We start from the raw sequence: 22,378 nt of genomic DNA on the forward strand, positions 1-22,378 counted from the left end.
CCTAATTGAGCAATGCAATCACCTCAGTTATTTGGTAGGTATCAGACATGGGTCAGTGATAATGCAGTTGCCCAACTCAGGAGAATGCGAGTTCACATCATGCTTGCGACAGGCGCTAAAGACAATTTTTATTTCGATCATGTTCTATTCCACATTACAACCCAAACACGTGCAGGTTGGTAGGTTGAAGATAGACCCCAAATGCTTGAATAACTCAGCAGGACAGGCAGCATCTCTGGAGAGAAGGAATGGGTGACGTTTCGTGTTGAGACCCTTCTTCAGACTGATGTCAGGGGAGTGGGCGGTACAGAGATAAAATGAAGTCGGAGACAGTAAGACTGCTAGGAGAAACGGGAAGGGGATGGAGCGAGAGGGAAAACAAGGGCTACTTGAAGTGATCCATTCTATTACTCAAAATTAATGGTCACAAATTGTTCACAACAGCAATGCACTCAAGCTGATGAATTTGAGTTGCAAGTACCTTGCTTTCCCTCTCTTGCCATCCCCTCCCCTTCCCAGTTCTCATACCTGTCTTACTGTCTCCAACTACATTTTATCTCTGTACCGTGCACTCCCCTGACATCAGTCTGAAGAAAGGTCTCGACCCGAAATGTTACCCTGTCCCGCTGAGTGACTTCAGCATTTTGTGACTATCTTCAATTTAAACCAGCATCTGCAGTTATTTCCTATACAGGTTGGTAGGCCTCTGTAAAATTGCCTACTGTGCAGGTAACGGATGAGAAAATGGGATAATAAACAAGCGGGAACGAGTGATCGATGGTGGCCATGGACTTGATAGGTCGAAGGGCTCGTTTCTCTGCTGCATCTCTGAAAACTACTGGTAGTGAATGAAATTTTCCTCCATCAAACATGAGCAAGTGTCCTTCATTTCCAGCCCTTCCTGCTTAAACACAAGCATGGCCGCCCTTAGAGGCCGAATTGATGGGCCTTGCACAGTCTTTAGTTTTTATTAAAAAGAGAAGTAGATGACAGATCTGATTTTTGGCATCTTGATTACTGAATCCAGAATGAAAGCCAATGTTATAAATATATCGAAAAGCATTAGCCCAATGAATGATTAAATTGCAAAAAGAAACAAAAACACAGTAAGAGAGCTCTAAAGCCAGAGTCAATTGATCTCTTTAATATCAAATCAACAAAAGCAGGATTTATGCCAGAATACTATTCAAGAGAGATTTGGTCTACAAAGAAGGTAAGAGCAGCTCACAGCAGGGGCAGTTTTCCTGCAATAATGAGCTGCGTTTCCAATGCCATTTTGTTCTGTAAAGTGAGATAAAGTACACTTGGAACATAATTGGTTTAAAATACATTTTTATAAAGCTGAGTGATTGCTAGTATGCATACACGCATACATACATACAAACACACATACACGCCTCCTCTTTCCCAAACCAGGCATACATAAAATATCCACAGCAAAGACAGATAAGCGTCTTTCAAACAGACTGATTTAGGATATTAATGAGTTATGTCATTCCGTCATTTTAAAGAATGCACTTTTCAGCGTAAATCAAACCACAAACATCAGCACTCTCTCCCTCTCACATACACACACACACACACACACACACACAGTGCCCATTTTAAACTGGAAATATCACATTTCCAAGGTCTGCTGAATTTTCAGATTTGGTTAACTATTTTTGTGATTGAGAAACCAAACAAGCCAATTGAAAGGAATGCGGTCTTTCCAGGACAGGCATCACTAAGTTCAATAAAAATCACCATTTAGAATAGTATATTCATTTTGAAATGACAGCATATTGATTTTAAATGTGAACAGTTAGAAATTGTGAAAAGAAATGTTATCTTTTCACTCTTGTGCATTTATTTTAGCAGCCAAAAGCACAAGTTTGATAACATGAAAATCCACAGAAAAATCTGGACATGTGTATTGGAGTTGGGATATCAAAGCTCATCACTAGAAAGATCCAGGTATAACCCACTTTGAAAAGATGGTGGTTGCAGTACCTTGCTTATGAGCGCCAGTCCATTATTCAACTGGTCTATATTTTTTAATGCCAATAGCGACTGTCGCAATGAGATGTACACAAATAAAATAGTACCCAGCGGATGGTTGTAAAAAAAAAAAAAAAAAATGGAAACCAGTTCCAGGACAGAAAAAAAAAAAATCACCCAAATATTTGTGCCGATGAATGTTTTGCACACGTTTTCGTCAAGAGCCTCAACTCATTTCCAAAGCATAAGATACAACATGTGTTGCACCATATCAAGCCCTCTCAATGCTCGAACCAGTTCAATCTTACTGAAGAAAGAGTTGACAAAACCCTTGAAGAAAGAGGCAAATATGACCATGTGAACTTGGTTCAGCTTCTAAGGATCACAATTGAATTAGTGCAGAGTCCAATATGGCAGGATTTTGGAGATCCAACGTTTACAAGTGTGACACTTAAATACTTGATGTTGTCCTTCCAAAGTAAGGGCAAATCAAATTACACCACCAACTTCCATACATGGAGAGACAGCTTCCCGTCCCTTCCCCTCCCTTTCTGTCAACCTTAATTGGCTTCCTTCTTTCCTGATCCATTTAGGTTTGTACGGAAAAGTGGTTTGCCCCAAACAGCCTGCCCAAAGCAGGTGTGCTTTCTTGCTCCCATAAAGGCCTCCACACTGACTTATAAATCATTCCCTACAGTTAAGTCAGCAATGCAAGGCATCCAAAGAGCCCAAGTCAGCCTACTATGTAACTGATGTTGCAAATTAATCCAAGGAAGTGTGAAAACAGTTTGATGATAAAGCTGCCCAGAATTCCCAAGTCAGAGTGCAATGCCCCAAAACATAGAGCGGTCAATTTTCTGTCTCAGAAACATGTGGTACAGTTGATTCAAGTCTGTGTGCTTCTTAATGTTGTGGCTACTCCGGATGTCATTCCCACTAATGACATTTAACGATGTGTATGAGGACATCGAGGACGAAATAGAATTGGAATTCTGACACATTCATTGTGCTGCAAATTAAGGCAAAATCCTTTGGATTTTTTTTTAAGGAGGAGGCATGGGAATTCACCAAATAACAAATTTCTTGTGATGGACACTTAAAAAAACCTGAAGATATACAAAAAAATGGTCTAGAAAATGCAGCAAGAGCTTTACCTTGTATTGAAAAAAAGGCAAATCACACAAGTGTAGCATGATGAATTAGTGGAGGATAATTTTAGGACTAACACTGTTCGAAGGATGCATCAATTTCAACATGGCGTAAAAATATTCATTTGAAATCAGGTTTAAAAACAGTACAAGTTCACGCTCAACAGCCAAGCACTGTTAATGATTAGCCAGGCTTCAGACAATCCAACTGGTATGGTATTGCTACCCAGTTCCTTTCATGATTTGTTACATATTGCATATTACAACATGACACGAGAGTTGCTGCAAAACTGGTGCCCCCGCCCATAGGACCAAGATTATGAGCATTTACCAGGTGCCTTTGATGAACTTTGTTACACACTACATTTCTGTACTGGGCCTTGCACATGTATTTTGAGCATACAGGTCACAGCTAAAGGATGGCAGCAAAGAGGCAGTGCGCAAGATCATAAAATGTTTCCAAAACAGGAAATCCTCTTAGGTACAAATGTAGCCCACGTTACCTAGCAAAGGCAAAAAAAACACCTTAACCTCACATTTGGAGAGGAACTTTGAAACTCCCTCCTGTTTCAGGTGGGGTTGAATAAAGGTTTTTTTTAAATAAATAATAAAAAGGCTGGCCATAAGTTCTGCAGAATCTTAATTGTACATGCATAGCAGTGTAACTTTGCATATTTGGCCACATGTGTGACAGAGCTTCTGCACCAGCCACACCTGTAGGATTTAAATGCAAAACTGTTTACTGAAGCAACAAATGCAGTTGCTTTAAACCATTTGGCTGGCACATCTGCTGCTGTTCATCCAGTAGTGAAGCTTTCTGTAACACAAAAAATCCCAGTGCAGAGATAACAGTTTGCAACAGATAAATTCAAGCTGAAAATATTAACGAGAAAATATTTTTTAAAATTCAACCATAATTCAGAAGTATTTTCACCTCAAGCACAAGGCTGATCTCAAGACCCAACTAACAAAGTACCTCTCTTCCCCAGGGATTATATACATAATTGTCACCTTACTCAAGCCATCCCACAAAATTCCTGCCCTTCCCCTAGAATGAAAGTGAATAAAATTAAAATAAATCCAGCTCAATTTTCTTCTTTGATTTGTTGAAAAATGGTTTTATAGAAACATTTGCTAGCTTAATTTTTAAGAGGGATCAGTGTTAAATACATACAAAACCACCCAGAAAAAAACTATGAATTTAATGGGAGCACCAAAAAAAAATGTCCGTTGTCAGACATGTGTTTTTATTTAAGCATTCCCACCCTTTTCTATATGAACTTCTGCCATCCACTCACTTCCAAGCTTTCTTTGAGCCAGCTGGCAAATCCATTCAAGCGACATTTTGTGCAGATATGAAACAGACTGATCTTCCTGCACCATTCTCACCTCACTGCCTGCCCCAATTCACATCACTTACTCGCCACTTTAAAAAAAACTGAATGAATTGGTAACAAATGATTAAGCAACATTGCCGAGGCATCATTGTACTGTGCTCGGGGACCACAGAAAATTGCATTGTACAGCAAGATGCACAGTGGAGTGCACTTCCCCATCAACTATCTTTCTGCAAGGATTTCCTACACATACAACTCACTGACCAAGTGACACATATCCATTTAATTTCCCCACAGTGTGATAATTTCTTCTGTTCCTCTACTCCATGCCACATTACCCAGGGCACATCATCCAGTTGGGTTATAAAATTCTTAATCACATTAGCATTAGTTGGAGTGTTTTCCACAAATGGAACGGAAAGCCAGTGTTGTAAAAACAAACATAAACCCATTTTAGATTTTTGATAATGTTTCATGTACACCAGAATGCCATTGCATAGGCTACCCCATACCAAATATTGTTCAGGTTTTGTTTTAAAGGAAAAAGGACAAATTCCTCCTTGCTTCTAAAACATTTTGGATGAAAAGGTTGGCAGATTAAAAAAAATAAAAAATAAAAATACAGATATTAGTCCAGATTTAATTCTCATGTTTTCTAAAAAAATTATAAATCAAAACAATGATTACTGCAAAGGGTTGGCATTATTTCCAGAAATCAAATACAAAACAATTACAGTGCCAGATTCCACCTTTTATTTTGCCTACCTGTTGCAACCAGAAGGAGAAACTATTGCATCAAACCATATCCTCAGCAAGTTTTGTGCAATACAAGTGAGGTTTACAAGGTGAGGTGACAGAGTGCCGGGGCTTTGCACAGACATAATCTCAACCTCCTGCACACAGAGGCAGTGAATTCCTTTCTTTACAGACTGTTTGAACCTCCCTGATAAGATCAATTATAATATGAAACATACACAATTCCTTCACCACAATGACAGATTTCTTTTTGTAAAATTCACTCCAAGATCGACGGTCTTGAATTCACCACAGTGTGGATACGTCTCGGTTGTGTGTTCGTGTCACCAGGATGTCTAGTCCGGTCTGAGAGTGCTACTGGATGCAGCAGCTGGTACTATTAGTGGATCGGAAGCGCAAACGCATTTTTGACCGATATTTCTCGAGGTAAAGTAGTTGCTTTGAATTAAAAGCTCCACGCCTTTTCCTGAAATGCAAGAAGTGCAATAATATGATTTGAGTAAATTCACAATCTATAACAAAACCAAGTGAACTGCACTTCAGAATTATAACTTTTAACAAAGCCTTCTGTATTCTGAATTTCACATTTTCTAAAGTGGCATTAAATTTTAACATGCACAAATTATTTAATTTCACAATTGGTTTGTGCAATAACCGGTCAATTTCAGTGTTCCTTTTGGAAATGTCATACGAGCAACTCCAGCACTCCTGACACTGATTTTTGACTAAAGATACTAAATTGTATCTCTTGCAGTTGGCAAGTTAATCATCTGCCAAAATAGAATTAAATAGAAACTATAGAACATCTTCCATTATTACAAAATATATACTAATTTCCCACATTAGTCAGTCTATACCCGTTGAGTGAACTATATAATAGGGGACTTTCTTTGTTAATGTATATCCAACGATTAGTATAATGGATATCTCATACGCATCTTGGTGCCAACAGACAAAATATTTCTGCCATCTGTCTGGAATGGCTAAGAACTTGGTCTCAGAGGAGTCCTACCAAAATCATTGCATCAATCTGTACTTATACAGGTTTGCCTCAGTTGGTAGTGTCTTGCCTCTGTGTTAGCAACTTGTGGGATATTGCTGGGGTAAATTAACTACTAAGTTTTCCTACATGACAATCACCGCATCAGAAATAATCTTATCATGCGAACACCTTTGGAACAGTTGCAGTAAAATTGCACGAATTATGATCAGATCGTGCCCTCCATAATGTTTGGGACAAAGACCCATCATTGATTTATTTGCCTCTGTACTCCACAATTTGAGATCTGTAATAGAAAAAATCACATGTGGTTAAAGTGCACATTGTCAGATTTTATTAAAGGGTATCTTTTATACATCTTGGTTTCACCATGTAGAAATTACAGCTGTGTTTATACATAGTCCCCTCCATTTCAGGGCACCATAATGTTTGGGACACAGGCGTTTGTAATTGCTCAGGCGTGTTTAATTGTCTCCTTAATGCAGGTATAAGAGAGCTCTCAGCACCTAGTCTTTCCTCCGGTCTTTCCATCACCGTTGGAAATTTTTATAACTGTTTATCAACATGAGAACCAAAGTTGTGCCAATGAAAGTCAATGAAGCCATTATGAGACTGAGAAACAAGAATAAACTGTTAGAAACATCAGCCAAACCTTAGGCTTACCAAAATCAACTGTTTGGAACATCATTAAGGCGAAAGAGAGCACTGGTGAGCTTACTAATTGCAAAGGGACTGGCAGGCCAAGGAAGACCTCCACAGCTGATGACAGAAGAATTCTCTCTATTATACAGAAAAATCCCCAAACACCTGTCCGACAGATCAGAAACACTCTTCAGGAGTCAGGTGTGGATTTGTCAATGACCACTGTCCATGGAAGACTTCATGAACAGAAATACAGAGGCTACACTGCAAGATTCAAACTACTGGTTAGCTGCAAATATAGGATGGCCAGGTTACAGTTTGCCAAGAAGTACTTAAAAGAGCAACCACAGTTCTGGAAAAAGGTATTGTGGACAGATGAGACGAAGATTAACTTGTATCAGAATGATGGCAAGAGCAAAGTATGGAGGAGAGAAGGAACTGCCCAAGATCCAAAGCATACCACCTCATCTGTGAAACACGGTGGTTGGGGTGTTATGGCCTGGGCATGTATGGCTGCTGAAGGTACTGGCTCACTTATTGTCATTGATCATACAACTGTTGATGGTAGTAGCATAATGAATTCTGAAGTGTATAGACAAATTCAATCTGTTCAAATTCAAACAAATGCCTTAAAACTCATTGGCCGGCGGTTCATTCTACAGCAAGACAATGATCCCAAACATACTGCTAAAGCACCAAAGGAGTTTTTCAAAGCTATAAAATTGCCAATTCTTGAGTAGCCAAGTCAATCACCCGATCTGAATCCAATTGAGCATGCCTTTCATACGCTGAAGAGAAAACTAGCTCCCAAAACACGCATAAGCTAAAGATGGCTGCAATACAAGCCTGGCAGAGGATCACCAGAGAATACACTCACCAACTGGTGATGTCCATGAATCACAGACTTCAAGCAGTCATTGCATGCAAAGGATATGCAACAAAATACTACACATGACTACTTTCATTCACATGACATTGCTGTGTCCCAAACATTATGGTGCCCTGAAATGGGGGGGACTATGTATAAACACTGCTGTAATTTCTACATGGTGAAACCAAAATGTATAAAAATGACTTTTATTAAAATCTGACAATGTGCACTTTAACCACATGCAATTTTTTCAATTACAAATTTCAACTTGTGGAGTACAGATGCAAATAAATAAATGATAGGTCTTTGTCCCAAACATTATGCAGGGCACTGTAACAATTAAAAAAACTCAGGGCTTTATAGTATGTATCAGTTACACAAAATGCAATTGTGTTACACAAACCACCTACAAGAATTGGCTTAAGCACAATTTTAAACATTCTTGCAAATGAGAACCATGGTATACTTACTGCCGTATAAATTGAACAGCATCTTCATACTTCATTCCTGATTCAATCAATGCTAGTGCAACAAGAACTGGAGCTCTGCAGTACAAGAAAATGGGTAGACTGAGTAATACTGGTGCTTGTTCGGCCAGGCTGTGCGATCAGTGCCACAAATAGAGAATAGGAGCAAAACTCAGTAAACCCAGTTCTTCGTAACAAATATCTTCTCTTTCTATCCAATTATGCACCATCTTATTTAAATGCAGTATAATGCAGTATAATGGATTTAATTTATACCATTTATACAAAGCATCAAAATATCTTAACTTGGGGTCAGTCTTGTTTGCTCCTCTCTAAACTCTCCTTTGCAAGTGGCAGTGATCAAACAAAAATCAAAACATCAAGTTATATTCATAATATACTGTGTTTCAATTATTAATGCTATTAAATCTGAAGTGTTCTAAAGTCTGAAGGGCCCCTATTGTCACCAATCCATGTTCTCTAGAGAAGCTGCACAACCCACCGAGTTCCTCCAGCGCTTTGCGTCTTTCTTTTGTAATCCTTTTTAAGTTATATATTTTGAAGTTTGAATGTCCTACAACATTAAACTTGGTATTATCATGTTCAGATAAGATTTTCACTGTATCTGTGTCTCACTATATTTGTGCATATTGCAATAAACTGGACGACTATACTTCAGGGTCATTTTGCGTTTCTAATAGTGCTTCAAAGTTTTTTTTCAGCAATTCTAGTTTAGAGATACAGCTTGGAAACAGGCCCACCGCCCATGCTGACTAACGTTCACCCACACACTAGTTCTATCCTGCACACTAGGGGCAATTTACAGGAGCTAATTAATCCACAAACTTGCACGTCTTTGGAATGTGGGAGGAAACCGGAGCAACTGGAGAAAACCAATGCGGGTATAAACTCCGTACAGATAGCATCGTCAGGATCGAACCCGGGTCTCTGTTGCTGTAAGGCAACAACTCTACTGCTGCACACTGTTGTTAACACACTTGCCCCAAATCCATTTTCTTAATTTTAGCAAGTTAGTAGACTGAGTGGGACCAGTCACACGGGAGGCCTGGATCCCCAATGCAACCCATTCCCCAATGCAATATTCCACCATGGTGTGTGTGGGGGGTGTGGGGGAGGGGGTGGTGGTGGTGTGAGGGAGGGGGGTGTTGTCGGGTGGGGCGGTGTGGTTGAGGGGGTGTGTGTGTGGGGAGGAGGGGGAGGGGAGAAGGGGGGTGTGTGGGTGGGGGGAGGGACTCCACTCAGCCGCCACCGGCTGCGGCACCACGCAGCACCTCCCAACTCCAGGCAGCGGCTTTCCCGACTCCACACAGCGGCGTTCTCGACTCCACTCTTGCGGATTCAATCAGCACGATTTGTGGACTCAGTCCCGCCTCCGGGGTTTATTCTCCAGCGGGTGCCGGAAGGGGCGTTACCTTCATGGTGACAGACAGGCGAGAAGACCAATCTGCTACTCTCACGATTTTTTAAACCGTCAATACTTTTGTAATATTCCACCGACCGGAACAAAACTTGGTGTATTCGGAGCAGAGGAGAACGATGAGTAAGGTGGCGAAAGAATCCTAGCGATATAGGGTACCACTTTTGCCCAAATTTAAAAAAATCTTTTTTAAAACGGAAGTGGTGAAGATGAGAGTTTTAGTAATAGTATAGATAGATGTAGAAATTTCCTCGATTCAACTTTACCAAAACAAAATGACTGCCTAATGCTTAAGCAAAATTCAACACCACAATTTTAAAGCGTGTTCTGTGCTGCTTTTCCACATCATCCTCCAATTTATTTATTTTAGTTTGCTCAAGATCTTATTCAATTTTCTTTCTCAAATACAACATTCCTTCCATGTCTCTCCAGCCACTCTTGGTCACAGAATGGTTTATCAAACATATTAATGGCATAAATACCACATTTCCCAAACCAGTATTTGGAGGTAATGATACCCCGATGTGCTGTTTATAAAAGTTTGCAAAGCATTAGGATTCCAATATATTATTTCATTCTTGCAGACTTGCCCTCACCAAAGTAATTCATTTCTGAAAAGCAACAATGAACAGTGCTTGGAGACGCATGGAACTGCTGACGCTGGTATCTTCAGAAAAACACCAAGTGCTCGCTGGAGTAACTCAATGGGTCAGGCAGCATCCGTGGAGGACATGGGTAAGTGATGTTTTGGGTCAGGATCCTTCTTCAGACTATGACATATCGGGTTGGGAGTCTTCTTCAGAGCAGGGAACAATGTTGGGTGACTGAGTCGAAACCCTCCTTCAGGTCTTGTTGGTTTAGAGTCCTTGTAATAATAAAGACCTCACACCTTGTCAGGTTATACACTGTTTATTTAGAATAAACAACTACAAGCTCTCACTTGAGAGTTAATTTCATGCTGCGGAGCGCAGTAGACCTCGACGCTAATAAGCTAGTGGGCGTAACTATAAAAGCATGACATAACATGAGCCACTAATCTACAGGTCTGAAGAAGGACCTCGACTTAAAGCTTCACCCATTCCTTCTATCCAGAGATGTTGCCTATCCCACTGAGCTACTCCAGCACTTTGTGCCTATCTTCAGTGCAAAGCAGCATCTGCAGTTCCTTCCTACACAGGGAACAATGTTTGTTGTATCACAGGTGTCATTTCCAGATGAGCAGTTCTAAAATGTTGTGGTCATAGTTACCCGTTGACAGGACCAGTTAAAGCTCTGGGAACTAGCTAGCACTTGCTAACAAAACATATGCTTACATTTGACCCACATTGACAAGATCAGGGTGATGTGCATAATTTGGGTGGTTTGATCAGGCAACATGGTAGGTGGGGCAAACAAACTGAAATAGCAAAATATACTAAACTACATTGAGTCCTTTGGAATAGCAGTTGGGATTGGGATCACGTTGCTGGCATTGGTGTTTTGTTTTATTAAATTCACTACATTAACAAATGATAGTGTGAACTCTTTCTTACCGTCCCAGTCCTGCCACACAGTGCACAGCTATGCAACATCCAGGCTCATTAAGAAATTTTTCTCTCAACAGATTCAACCAATCATCCACAATTTGGGTCGGAGGTGGAGCTCCATCATCAAATGGCCAATCCTAAAACAAAAGAGAAATGTGAGACTCATGCAGAACCCATTGGTGCAGCATGTAATCGCGAGGATAATCCCTTGCCCACTCCAGTCTCATCGGAAGCGTAACCACCAATAATGGGTTGGATGCAACACATGAAGCAATATAAGTTGCTAAACTGTGAGGAAGAAAAAAAATGGTTATAGAAGCGGCAATAATGTAAACCATGGACAGTGCACGCCATTTGAATCATGGTCCTTTTGAACAATACACAATCAATGGCATGTAGAGCAGTGGGTGCACACTTGTCACTTCACATAATGATCCGTGTGAAATTATTAAATGTCCAATGAGGGCAAGCCGTCAAAAGAAAATTAGCAGGATATTTCAAAACTAAGGAAAGCATGCATTTTACACACCATTACACCTCTCCTTTCCCCTACCCGCAGTCACTCCCTCCCTCCCTCACGCCTCTCCCCTTCCTACCACTCTATCCCCCACCTCACCTCCCTCTATTCCCCACTCCCTACCTCACCCCACATTCCCCCATTCTCCCTCCTCACCTCCTCCTTTTTTTCCCTCTCCTCCTCCCCTCCCCCAATCCCTCCCTCACCTCTCCTTTCACCATTACACCTCTCCTTTCCCCTACCCTCAGTCACTCCCTCCCTCCCACCCTCCATAACTCCTCTCCCCTCCCTACCCATATTCAGGCAGGCGGGCCGTGCCGGCAGGGGTGTGGGCCCCAGCAGGGAGGCGGGCCGTGGCCGGTGACTGACAGCGGAGGTTTTTAAACCTTAATAACTTTTAAAATATACCACCGATCGGAACAAAACTTGGTGCATTTGCAGCACAGAACGGTGAGTAATCATAGCACTATTGCATACCGTTTTTGCGCAAATGTAAAAACACCACAAACCGGAAGATACCAAGATGAGAGTTTTAGTTATGTATAGATTAGCACACTCAGTTTCAGACCTTTTTGATTGACCAACAGTAGAATGAGCAAAAGCCAGACATTCTAAGGTTTGGAGGACAGATGATATCCTCGGTAGCGATAAATGCAAATAATGAATGGCGAGATGCATACCTGGTGCCAAGGTAATAGATCTCTCAAGATAATAGGAAAGGAATTTGGAAAGAAAAACATAGTTGTTGTGGTTCACGCTGAAACAAAACAACTTGGGTAGGAACAGGAAGGAGGTCCCCCAAGGGCATTGCATGAGCTAACTAAATTTAAAAACAAGACCAAGATGACATTATCCGCACTACTGTCAAGCTTCATACAAACTGACAATACCAGCAGGAAAATAAGCACGAAGCTTAACGGGTTATTTTATGTACAGATGTCAATCAGTACCTCGGCAGAAAAGGTCTAATGGGGAAAGTTCCACCAATGCCTTGGAGAAAGGGATACATAATGAAATGTCAGTATTTAAACTTGGTGGGGAAGATAACAATGGCGTATCCTGGCAGTGGAATCTGTACTTTCAGCGAGGAACCGGAGTCAATAACACACTGCAGTGAATTGAATGAATCCCTTCTCCCTGCATACGATTCATATCCCTCCATTCCCTACATATTCAGGTGTCTACCTAGGAGCCTCTTAAATGTCACTATCTTATCTGCTTCCAGCACCACTCCTGGCAGCGTTTTCCAAGCTATCTACCTGCACAAAAATAGCTAAACTCCTTTAAACCTTACCCATCTTACTTTAAAGCTATTCCCTCTGCATTTGGAATTTTCACCCTGTCAAGAGTCATCGAGCTATGAAGCATAGAAATAGGCCCCTTGGCCCATCTTGCCCATGCTGACCCAGTTGGCTAGTCCTATTTTTCAAGCAATCCAAGTTTGTCCAACTTCTCCTTTTAGTTAATACCCTCTAATCCAATCCCGGTAAACCTCTTCTGCACCATCTCCAAAACCTCCACATTGTTCTGTAAAGGGGCGACCAGAAGTGCACACACTAACCTAAATAAGTGCAACACTTCACACTAGGTTGGATTAAACTCCCCCTGCCATTACCCCACCCATATCTGTAACTGATCTATTTCATTCTGTATCATTTGATAGTCTTCTTCATGGTCCATAACCTCTTCCATTTTTTATGTCCTCCAATGTTATGCCAAACCATCTACATTTTCATCCAAGTCAATGATGTCCATCATTAACAGATGTCCCAGCACGGCTTGCTGCAGAACACCACCGGTCACAGAATGACACCCTTCCACCACTATCCTCTGTTTGCTGCTAACTCTGAATCCAAACTACCAAATCACTATGAGTCTCATACATCAATCTTCAGAATCAGTTTACCTTGATGAACCTTGTCAAATGCCAAAATAAAATCCATATAGACAATATCCACTGCCTTAATCATCTTTGTCACCTCCTCAAAAAAAATCTATCAAGTTTTTACAGCATGACCTACCCTGCACAAACTCATACTGATTGTTCCCAATTAGCCCATTCTCTTCCAAATGTAAATAATCCTATCTTGAGGAATCTTCTCCAATTGCTTCTCTACCAAAGATGCAAGACCCCCCGGCCTATAATTTCCTAGATTAAACCCATTTCTCTTCTTAAATAATGGAACAACACTGAGTACTCTTCAGTCCACTGGGCAAAAAAGATCTTCGTCAAAACCCCAGCAATCTTCTTTTATGCCTATCGCAATAACATGGGATAGATCCCATCATGTCTCAGGGGCCTATCCTCCTTAAAGCTCTTCAAAACACCCAACACCACTTCCACCTCTATCTCAAACTGCCCCAGATGATTAGTATACCTCACGTTGACCTCACTATCCTCCTTGTCCATCTTCTTGGAGATACTGATGTAAAATACTCATTTAGAACCTCGCTGATATCCTCTGACTCCAAGCACAAATTCCCCCATTAATTTACTGGTCCTACCCTCTCGGCAGTCACCCTCTTGTTTTTCATTTGCGTATAAAATGCCTTTAGATTCTCTTTAATCTGATTTGCCGCTCTGGTCCTCCTAATTCTTTGTTTGTGCTATTCCTTGCTTTCTTTATATTCCTTGAAGTTGGAGTTGAACGTTATGGAGCACATTTGGAAAAACAAAGTGGAATAGCTGTTTTTAAATAACAACAGTAGAAAAACATGATGTAACCTTCTGTGAGACAGAAGTACAATGTGTACACTTATAAAAGAAAATATATGGTAATTGCAATAGGATAGTCCACAGGTTATAAAGATAGAAAAAAGTGGAATTGTAAATATACTTGGCAAATAACAAAAAGGGAAATATCAATCATTGACGTGTTATATCCTAGTTTTTCTATCCATGATGTAATGTATTACATGGATCGAGAAGTGGTTGGCAGACGGGAAACAAAGAGTAGGGATTAACGGGTCCCTTTCAGAATGGCAGGCAGTGACTAGTGGGGTACCGCAAGGCTCGGTGCTGGGACTGCAGTTAATTACAATATACATCAATGATTTGGATGAAGGGATTCAAAGTAACACTGGCAAATTTGCAGTTTTGGTCCCCTAATTTCAGAAAGGACATTCTTGCTATTGAGGGAGTGCAGCGTAGGTTTACAAGGTTAATTCCCGGGATGGTGGGACTGTCATATGCTGAGAGAATGGAGCAGCTGGGCTTGTACACTATGGAGTTTAGAAGGATGAGAGGATATCTCATTGAAACATATAAGATTGTTAAGGGCTTGGACACGCTAGAAGCAGGAAACGTGTTCCCGATGTTGGGGGAGTCCAGAACCAGGAGCCACAGCTTAAGAATGAGTAAGCCATTTAGAACGGAGACGAGGAAACACTTTTTCTCACATAGAGTTGTGAGTCTGTGGAATTCTCCACCTCAGGTGGAGGCAGGTTCTCTGGATGCTTTCAAGAGAGAGCTAGATAGGGCTCTTAAAAATAGCGGAGTTAGGGGATATGGGGAGAAGGCAGGAACGGGGTACTGATTGGGGATGATCAGCCATGATCACAATGAATGGCGGTGCTGGCTCGAAGGGCCGAATGGCCTACTCCTGCACCTATTGTCTATAGTATCAGTAATGGCTAATTATCGAGAATCTATCATGTTGAAATGCCTTTTAAATGATTTTATATGCATCTTAACGTTATATCAACACTCAGTTTTAGATTAACACTCACTGTTTTAGACTAGCAGACAATACTGTAGCATCAAGTGTCAACTTTTTCTTTCTGCAGGCTCTCTAACATTAAGTGGAAATGACACTTCACATCTCTTGTTAAGAATCGCAATATGATTTTTAATAAATAATTGCTGCCATTCTATCAACTTACTGCCTTTCAGCCATTCCATTGAAAAAATAGTTGCAAAACGGCCATTAAAAATATGCTGTCAGGTAGCTGTGTAGCCAAGATTACAACATTATGGCATACTTTGTATGGATGAATCAGGATGGACGCATGCAAAAGATGCAATGTGGTGTAACACTCAGCTGCTACTCCTTTAAATCTGTTTGAACATGTTTGTTCTAACCTTGCAGACTAACAGAAGACATTCTCATCTACAAAAAAAAACCACAAAAAAAAACTTAATTTAGTGTCCAAGTCCCATCATAAGCAATTTGCAGGACCATTGATAACTAACCATTCAAGCACTCGGCATGGTTTTACTAATCTCGTCAACTGAGTACAAAGGCAAAAAGACAAAGGGGAAATGAAAACAAACACCAGGGACTTTGTAAGGTACACAAAATTGCTGGAGAAACTCAGCGGGTGCAGCAGCATCTATGGAGCGAAGGAAATAGGTGACGTTTCGGGCCGAAACCCTTCTTCAGACTGATAGGGGGTGGGGAAGGAAGGAAAAGGGGAGGAGGAGGAGCCCGAGGGCGGGCGGATGGGAGGGTGGGAGGAGACAGCTAGAGGGTTAAGGAAGGGGAGGAGACAGCAAGGGCTAGCAAAATTGGGAGAATTCAATGTTAATGCCATCCGGACGCAAGGTCCCCGGATGGCATTAACATTGAATTCTCCCAATTTTGCTAGCCCTTGCTGTCTCCTCCCCTTCCTCTCCAGCAATTTTGTGTACCTTCGATTTCCAGCATCTGCAGTTCCTTCTTGAACACCAGGGACTTTGTCACAGCTTACTGGCAAATCACTTTCCAGGAACAACGTATACAGATTACCATTAAAACAAAAATATCTTTCATCTGCGGTTTCCGAAGAACCCAATCGGATTAACCAGAAGAAACTGGATTTGTTTCCAGGAATGCAGAGTTTATAGCAAAACTTTGTTGATGGTGAGAAACAACATTACCCGTTGCCAGAAGAGCAGAAAACTAACGTAAGAAGTGATAATAAAAGGAAACCTATCTGCCATTTCATCCTTGACTTTTGGACCCACAGACCCAATCAGTGAGGAGAGGTGACAACACCTCCTCCACAATCATTTTCAGCATCGGTGCCCCGCAAGGATGTGTTCTCCGTCCCCCCACTATGCTCACTCTACACTCGCAAACGTGTTTGGCAAACTCAGCTCGAACTCCAATTGCAGGTTTGCAGATAAGACTACTGTGGTGGGCCAGATCACAAATAATGATGAGACAGAGTACAGGAAGGAGATAGAGAACTTTGTAAAATGGTTTCAGGACAATAACCTCTTCCTCAATGTCTGTAAGGCAAAGGAGCTAGTTATTTGCTTCATGAAACGTGGAGGAGTACATGCCCCAATAAGCATCAAAGATGGCGGAGTGGAAAGTTGACCGAATGCAAGCTCTTCATCATAAATGTTATCAGCAATCTGTTGTGGACTAACCACATTGATAAGAGAGCAAGGAGGCACATCACGCCTCTACTTCCTCAGGAGACTGCCCATCTTTTGTAGACTCTTTACTCCCTTGTATTTAAAAGAAACAAAGCAGTACATTACAGTGTATTAACACTTCAGTTTCCTGTTAGTATTTTGCAATAAGTATTCAGTGCCCAATCGCCAGCCACAGAGATAAAAAGATTGCCTCACTGGTTCTAATGATCTATTTTTAAGCATTACTTTTTGCAACTTTGTCCAATGTCTTTCCAGATTGGATTACGGGAGAGTGCCCTCAAGAAGATGACCGTGAAGTTCCAAAGAATCTCACGCCCCTTGATCCTGCACTCGGACATGTTTTAATGTAATTGAAATTAATAATTACTCACCAAAACCCGGATACCTTCTTTTTCAACAGGAGCTTTGTCATAGGTGGCCTCACAAACTCGGACCACTGTGGTAACACCGTACTTTTTGAGCTCCTGGAAGGTACAATAATAGTTTACATTAAAAAAAGGATTCTGGAGAATTAGTTGTGCCATTGGAAACACACATATCCATCATTCTGTCACAATTTCTCTTTATATCAGAGAATATATTTAGCAAAACAATGATATATCGTATGAAAAACTATTTGAATCTTTTATTTACTTGTACAAAATTAATGACGCTAATGTATTTGAGAATTAATTTTCGAACATCGGCCCAAGGCTATTCTGTAGATGGTAATCTGTGATCCTTTAGCATGATTACACACAAGAAGCAAACAAAATCACAAGTACATTGCAGAAGTGTCAAACGAGTTATTAGTGTCTAACAAGCAGTGGCTCCTATTTAGTCGCAACATTCAAGTGTTTCCTGTTTTAACACGCAGTATTCTCAGGGGCTGCCTGAGAATGACTCATTATTTCCTTCTAACATCTCCTTTGGGGCCAGAAGGGGAAGGGGACGGTGCTTGGGCAAGAAAAGGGAGGCTGTCATAGAAAGCTTATAGAAGCTACCTAAAATTGGAGAATTCAGTGTTCATAAGCTGCCCAGGCAAAATATGAGGTGCGGTTCCTCTAGTTTGCGTGTGACCTCACCCTCGTGATGGAGGATGCACGGGACAGAAAGGTTCTTCTTCTTCTCTCCCACCCCCCCCCCCCTGTATTCCTTTCTCCAGCTTCACAATTTGTAACGTTACTATCCTCAAGCTTCCTAAGTTGCAACTCTATCACTTTAGCTTGCACCTGTTTCCCCCCCCCCCATCTCTGGCCTTTGTCCAACAATATGCTTATCGAAAAAACCTGTTCACCTTTCACCAATTATCCCTTACCAAATAGGTTTTACCAGCTATGCTCGGTCCTGCCTTCCACTCGTCCAGCTTTCGTTCCCGCCTACCCTCTGCAAACAATCTGAAGAAGGGCCCTGACCCAAAATGTCACCTATCCATGTTCTCCAGGGATGCTGCCTGACCTGCTAAGTTATTCCAGCATTATGTATCTTTCTTTGGTAAACCAGCATCCTTGCTATTATATTTGTTAACTACGTTGGAATAGAAGATAAATGTGCTTTTACCTCTGTGAACTTGTTGAGGGTAGCATCAGTTGGATTGTGTGTGATGAGAAATCTCATGCTCTCGGAACATATTTCTACTGGGGCTGGGCGGTTCATTGTGGCTGCAATACTTTAATTTCAATTTAATTTTTTTAAATTTTTAAATGGGAGAGACTACTCAGAACCGAGTTTGTTTTCACTGTTGGTGCTTGTGCTTTTAAACCTCCACTCACAGCTGGATTTAGCACATAGGATGTCAAGTCCAGTTTAACCTGGCACTTTTTAAGTTGGTGTCTCCGTGCAATGGTGCTTCTCAAAGCATCCAAGTGCACAAAACACAAGTAGATTTACCCCATCCAGACAAGGTCACTGAAAGAACAACCGTTCTCTGCTTCTCACAAATTATCCAATTTTAAATCCAGTATCCAGAGGAATCCCAGTTTGTTGAGGCCACTTTTCCGTTTAAGGTAGTTTCCCAATGGAGTAGTTGAAAGCAGAGACCAAGTTCACTTGTCTGCAAGGAGGCCGTGCTGTGCTTGGCAATAGTCACTGCTGCCCTTCAGAAACTCCATAAATGAGCAACCGGAAATACCGCTGAATTGCTGTGGAGGAAGAGGAAGAATCGGTTAGAAACGGGTACAGCCAAAAATATATTCACCATTCTTAATATATTTTGAATATTGACGGAATAGAACGGCAATAGACTCAAGCAATAACAGTCATGCACAATTAAGACATATGGCACGGCAATCAGTTTGTCAGTTGCGTACAGGATTTTCATCCCAAACATCCCAAAATATGCGTGTATTTTGTAAAGCCTTCCTTCAGCTTTTCTTGGAGCCACTGTGACTTTTGTGAATCTACAAGGTTTCCTTCAGTGTTTTATTTAAATTGATTATTGTTTACATACAAGCCAGTGAGATTTTGACACCAGCATTACATCCAAAGCCATATTGCCCTTGCCATGTACCCACATGCATATAATTCCCAGCAGCAATAATGAAAACAGGCTTATTTCCACTGACATTAACTAGCCAAATAAACATGTAATATAAATGCCCTTTATAGCTTCAAAAACTTAGTTGTGCCATTGGAAACACACACATCCATAATTCTGTCACAATTTCTCTCCATATCAGAGAATATATTTAGCAAAACAAACAATGATATATCATATGCAAAACGACAACCACAGGAATAAAAATCGAAGTATACAAACTTCGAATAGGCAAAAAAGAACCTTAACCAAAATCAGGAAGAAAGAAATAAAAACTGCCTATTTCTGCTGCAAAATAATTAAGAGAGCACACAAGCTTAGGGCTGACAGGAAAATTTAGTTCTCATCTTGGCAGCAGTTTGAATTAATCAAATCAAAAATAAACTTCCCTAACCATCCATGCCCAAGGTTCAACCTAAACTGCTCAATTTAGCAAGCTCCTGTAAATCTGAAAGGCAGCTTAAGATCTGCAATTACATGGCAGGCTAGTCTTACACACACACACACACACACACACACACACACACACACACACACACACACACACACACACACACACACACACACACACACACGGCCCAGAGCCTTTCAGCACTAGCTGTTAACCGGAACTTAAAGTATGAAGCCCAGTTACATGCTTAATGTTTGAGAGAATTTTGTTGTTATGGTACATCAGCGCTTCCAAATAAATTACAAGGCTTTCAAATATATTTGCACACCTAATTGGCAGATTAAATGTATACCTATTTGGACATTGCCACATACTTGTGCCAAAGATGAACTGGTAAATTGACAGATTCTGGATTTAAAAAAAACAATGCCAAGTAAGAAAGGGTCATAAAATAATATAATTTTAGAAATCTCATATAAAAGGGCATATCTTTGAGTCAGTAGATCGCAGACACTCCAGCAGAAATATGGAACTTGTCAAAAGAATGACAGCTTCGAGGTTAGGCTGCACCCGAGGAAACCAGGAGCAATAAATTCTAACCAGAAATAAGTTTTGGGTTAAAATATTCTTTGTAAGAATGGGCTCATAAAGTAAGCGTAATGTGCTGATGTTGGCTCCAAAGCCCAGAACATCTCCAAGGTTCTGCATCTGTAAGCATCACCGTGGCAGTTATAAAAAGGTTACACCACAAGCCTCCACACTTTCAGTGTTAAACAGATTAAACAATGCAGCCTGCAGAGTAGTCTTTTAGCGACAGATCAAGTTAACCAAGCCAGCAGAGCAGCCTGAAGCAACTTAAAAACAATTGGGCAGCTGCAGGTTCGCACACATTATTTGACTGTCATCCGTGGGCTGTCTGAGCCCTAAATTGGTTGTGACATAAATAGCCCCTTTGTCCCCTCCCTTTCCTCTAGAATATTTTGGCTCTGCTATTGTAACCTGCAATTTTGGTTTTCTCTGGTTACTATACACCAAATTTACTTCCGGCATCATTCCGTTCTGGTTACATAATAGAAATTTCTTTTGACAGAGTATATTATGCCCTATTTGTACAAAATCCCCTCAGTACACAGTACAATGTTTAGCAATCAACATCAAAATGTGGTTAAATATTAAGCAATATTAGTAAAGTTTAAAAACACATCATGCCTAAAGCCAGTTCACGCAACAGTTCCCATTGATGACATTTTCACAAATGACACCATCAGAAATATTTTTTCCTATCATCCTTAACGTGTTGTTTTTTTTAACTTTCTAACAAGTCAGTAAAATGTCATCTTTCTAATTGCATCTCCTTTGGTTCTATTTCCATTTTGACCTACCACTCCTACCTCGACCTGGACCTACTGCAGTTCGCGTACCGCCACAACAGATCAACGGTGGATGCGATCTCGCTGGCCCTCCACTCCGCACTGGACCACTTGGACAACAAAAACTCATATGTCAGGCTGTTATTCATTGATTACAGCTCGGCATTTAACACAATCATCCCCTCCAAACTGGTTACCAAACTCGCAGAACTGGGTTTCTGCGCATCCCTCTGCAACTGGATCCTCGACTTCCTCGTCCACAGACCACAGTCTGTTCGTATTGGTGGAAATGTGTCAGCCTCGATAACAATCAGCACGGGAGCACCTCAAGGCTGCGTGCTCAGCCCCCTGCTATACTCACTCTATACCCATGACTGCGTAGCGAACCACAGTGCGAACTCCATCATCAAGTTCACTGACGACACCACTATTGTGGGGCGTATCACTGATGGGGATGAGTCAGAGTACAGAAGAGAGATCGAGCAACTGTCCATATGGTGCCAGCGCAATAACCTGGCCCTCAACACCAGCAAAACCAAGGAACTGATTGTGGACTTTGGAAGGAGTAGGAGGGGGACCCACAGCCCCATTTATATCAACGGATCGATGGTTGAAAGGGTCAAGAACTTCAAATTCCTGGGCGTGCACATCTCTGAAGATCTTTCCTGGTCCGAGAACACTAACGCAATTATCAAAAAGCTCATCAGCGCCTCTACTTCCTGAGAAGATTACGGAGAGTCGGATTGTCAAGGAAGACTCTCTCTAACTTCTACAGGTGCACAGTCGAGAACATGCTGACCGGTTGCATCGTGACTTGGTTCGGCAATTTGAGCGCCTTGGAGAGGAAAAGACTACAAAAAGTAGTAAACACTGCCCAGTCCATCATCGGCTCTGACCTTCCTTCCATCGAGGGGATTTATCGCAGTCGCTGCCTCAAAAAGGCTGGCAGTATCATGAAAGACCCACACCATCCTGGCCACACACTCATCTCCCTGCTACCTTCAGGTAGAAGGTACAGGAGCCTGAAGACCGCAACAACCAGGTTCAGGAATAGC

General features: G+C 41.3%; 1 protein-coding gene across 4 annotated transcripts in view; it reads right to left on the reverse strand.

Annotated features, from left to right (window-relative positions):
- Nucleotides 1-1,124: 1,124 nt before the first annotated feature.
- The window catches only part of LOC116988581 (protein tyrosine phosphatase type IVA 2), a 67,988-nt gene continuing 46,734 nt past the window's right edge, over nucleotides 1,125-22,378 (reverse strand). For 3 of the 4 annotated variants that reach the window (XM_033045424.1, XM_033045427.1, XM_033045426.1), the window contains 5 exons: nucleotides 18,587-19,167; nucleotides 17,419-17,511; nucleotides 11,172-11,302; nucleotides 8,205-8,279; nucleotides 1,125-5,687 (listed from right to left, as the gene is read on the reverse strand). In XM_033045424.1, coding sequence (XP_032901315.1) covers nucleotides 5,576-5,687; nucleotides 8,205-8,279; nucleotides 11,172-11,302; nucleotides 17,419-17,511; nucleotides 18,587-18,682 — 507 coding nt within the window. In that variant the 5' untranslated portion in view covers nucleotides 18,683-19,167 and the 3' untranslated portion in view covers nucleotides 1,125-5,575. The remainder of the gene's footprint in view (nucleotides 5,688-8,204; nucleotides 8,280-11,171; nucleotides 11,303-17,418; nucleotides 17,512-18,586; nucleotides 19,168-22,378) is intronic. The other variant, XM_033045428.1, reaches the window with a different exon arrangement.

Source organism: Amblyraja radiata, chromosome 27, assembly GCF_010909765.2.
Source record: "Amblyraja radiata isolate CabotCenter1 chromosome 27, sAmbRad1.1.pri, whole genome shotgun sequence".
NCBI lineage: Eukaryota > Metazoa > Chordata > Chondrichthyes > Rajiformes > Rajidae > Amblyraja > Amblyraja radiata.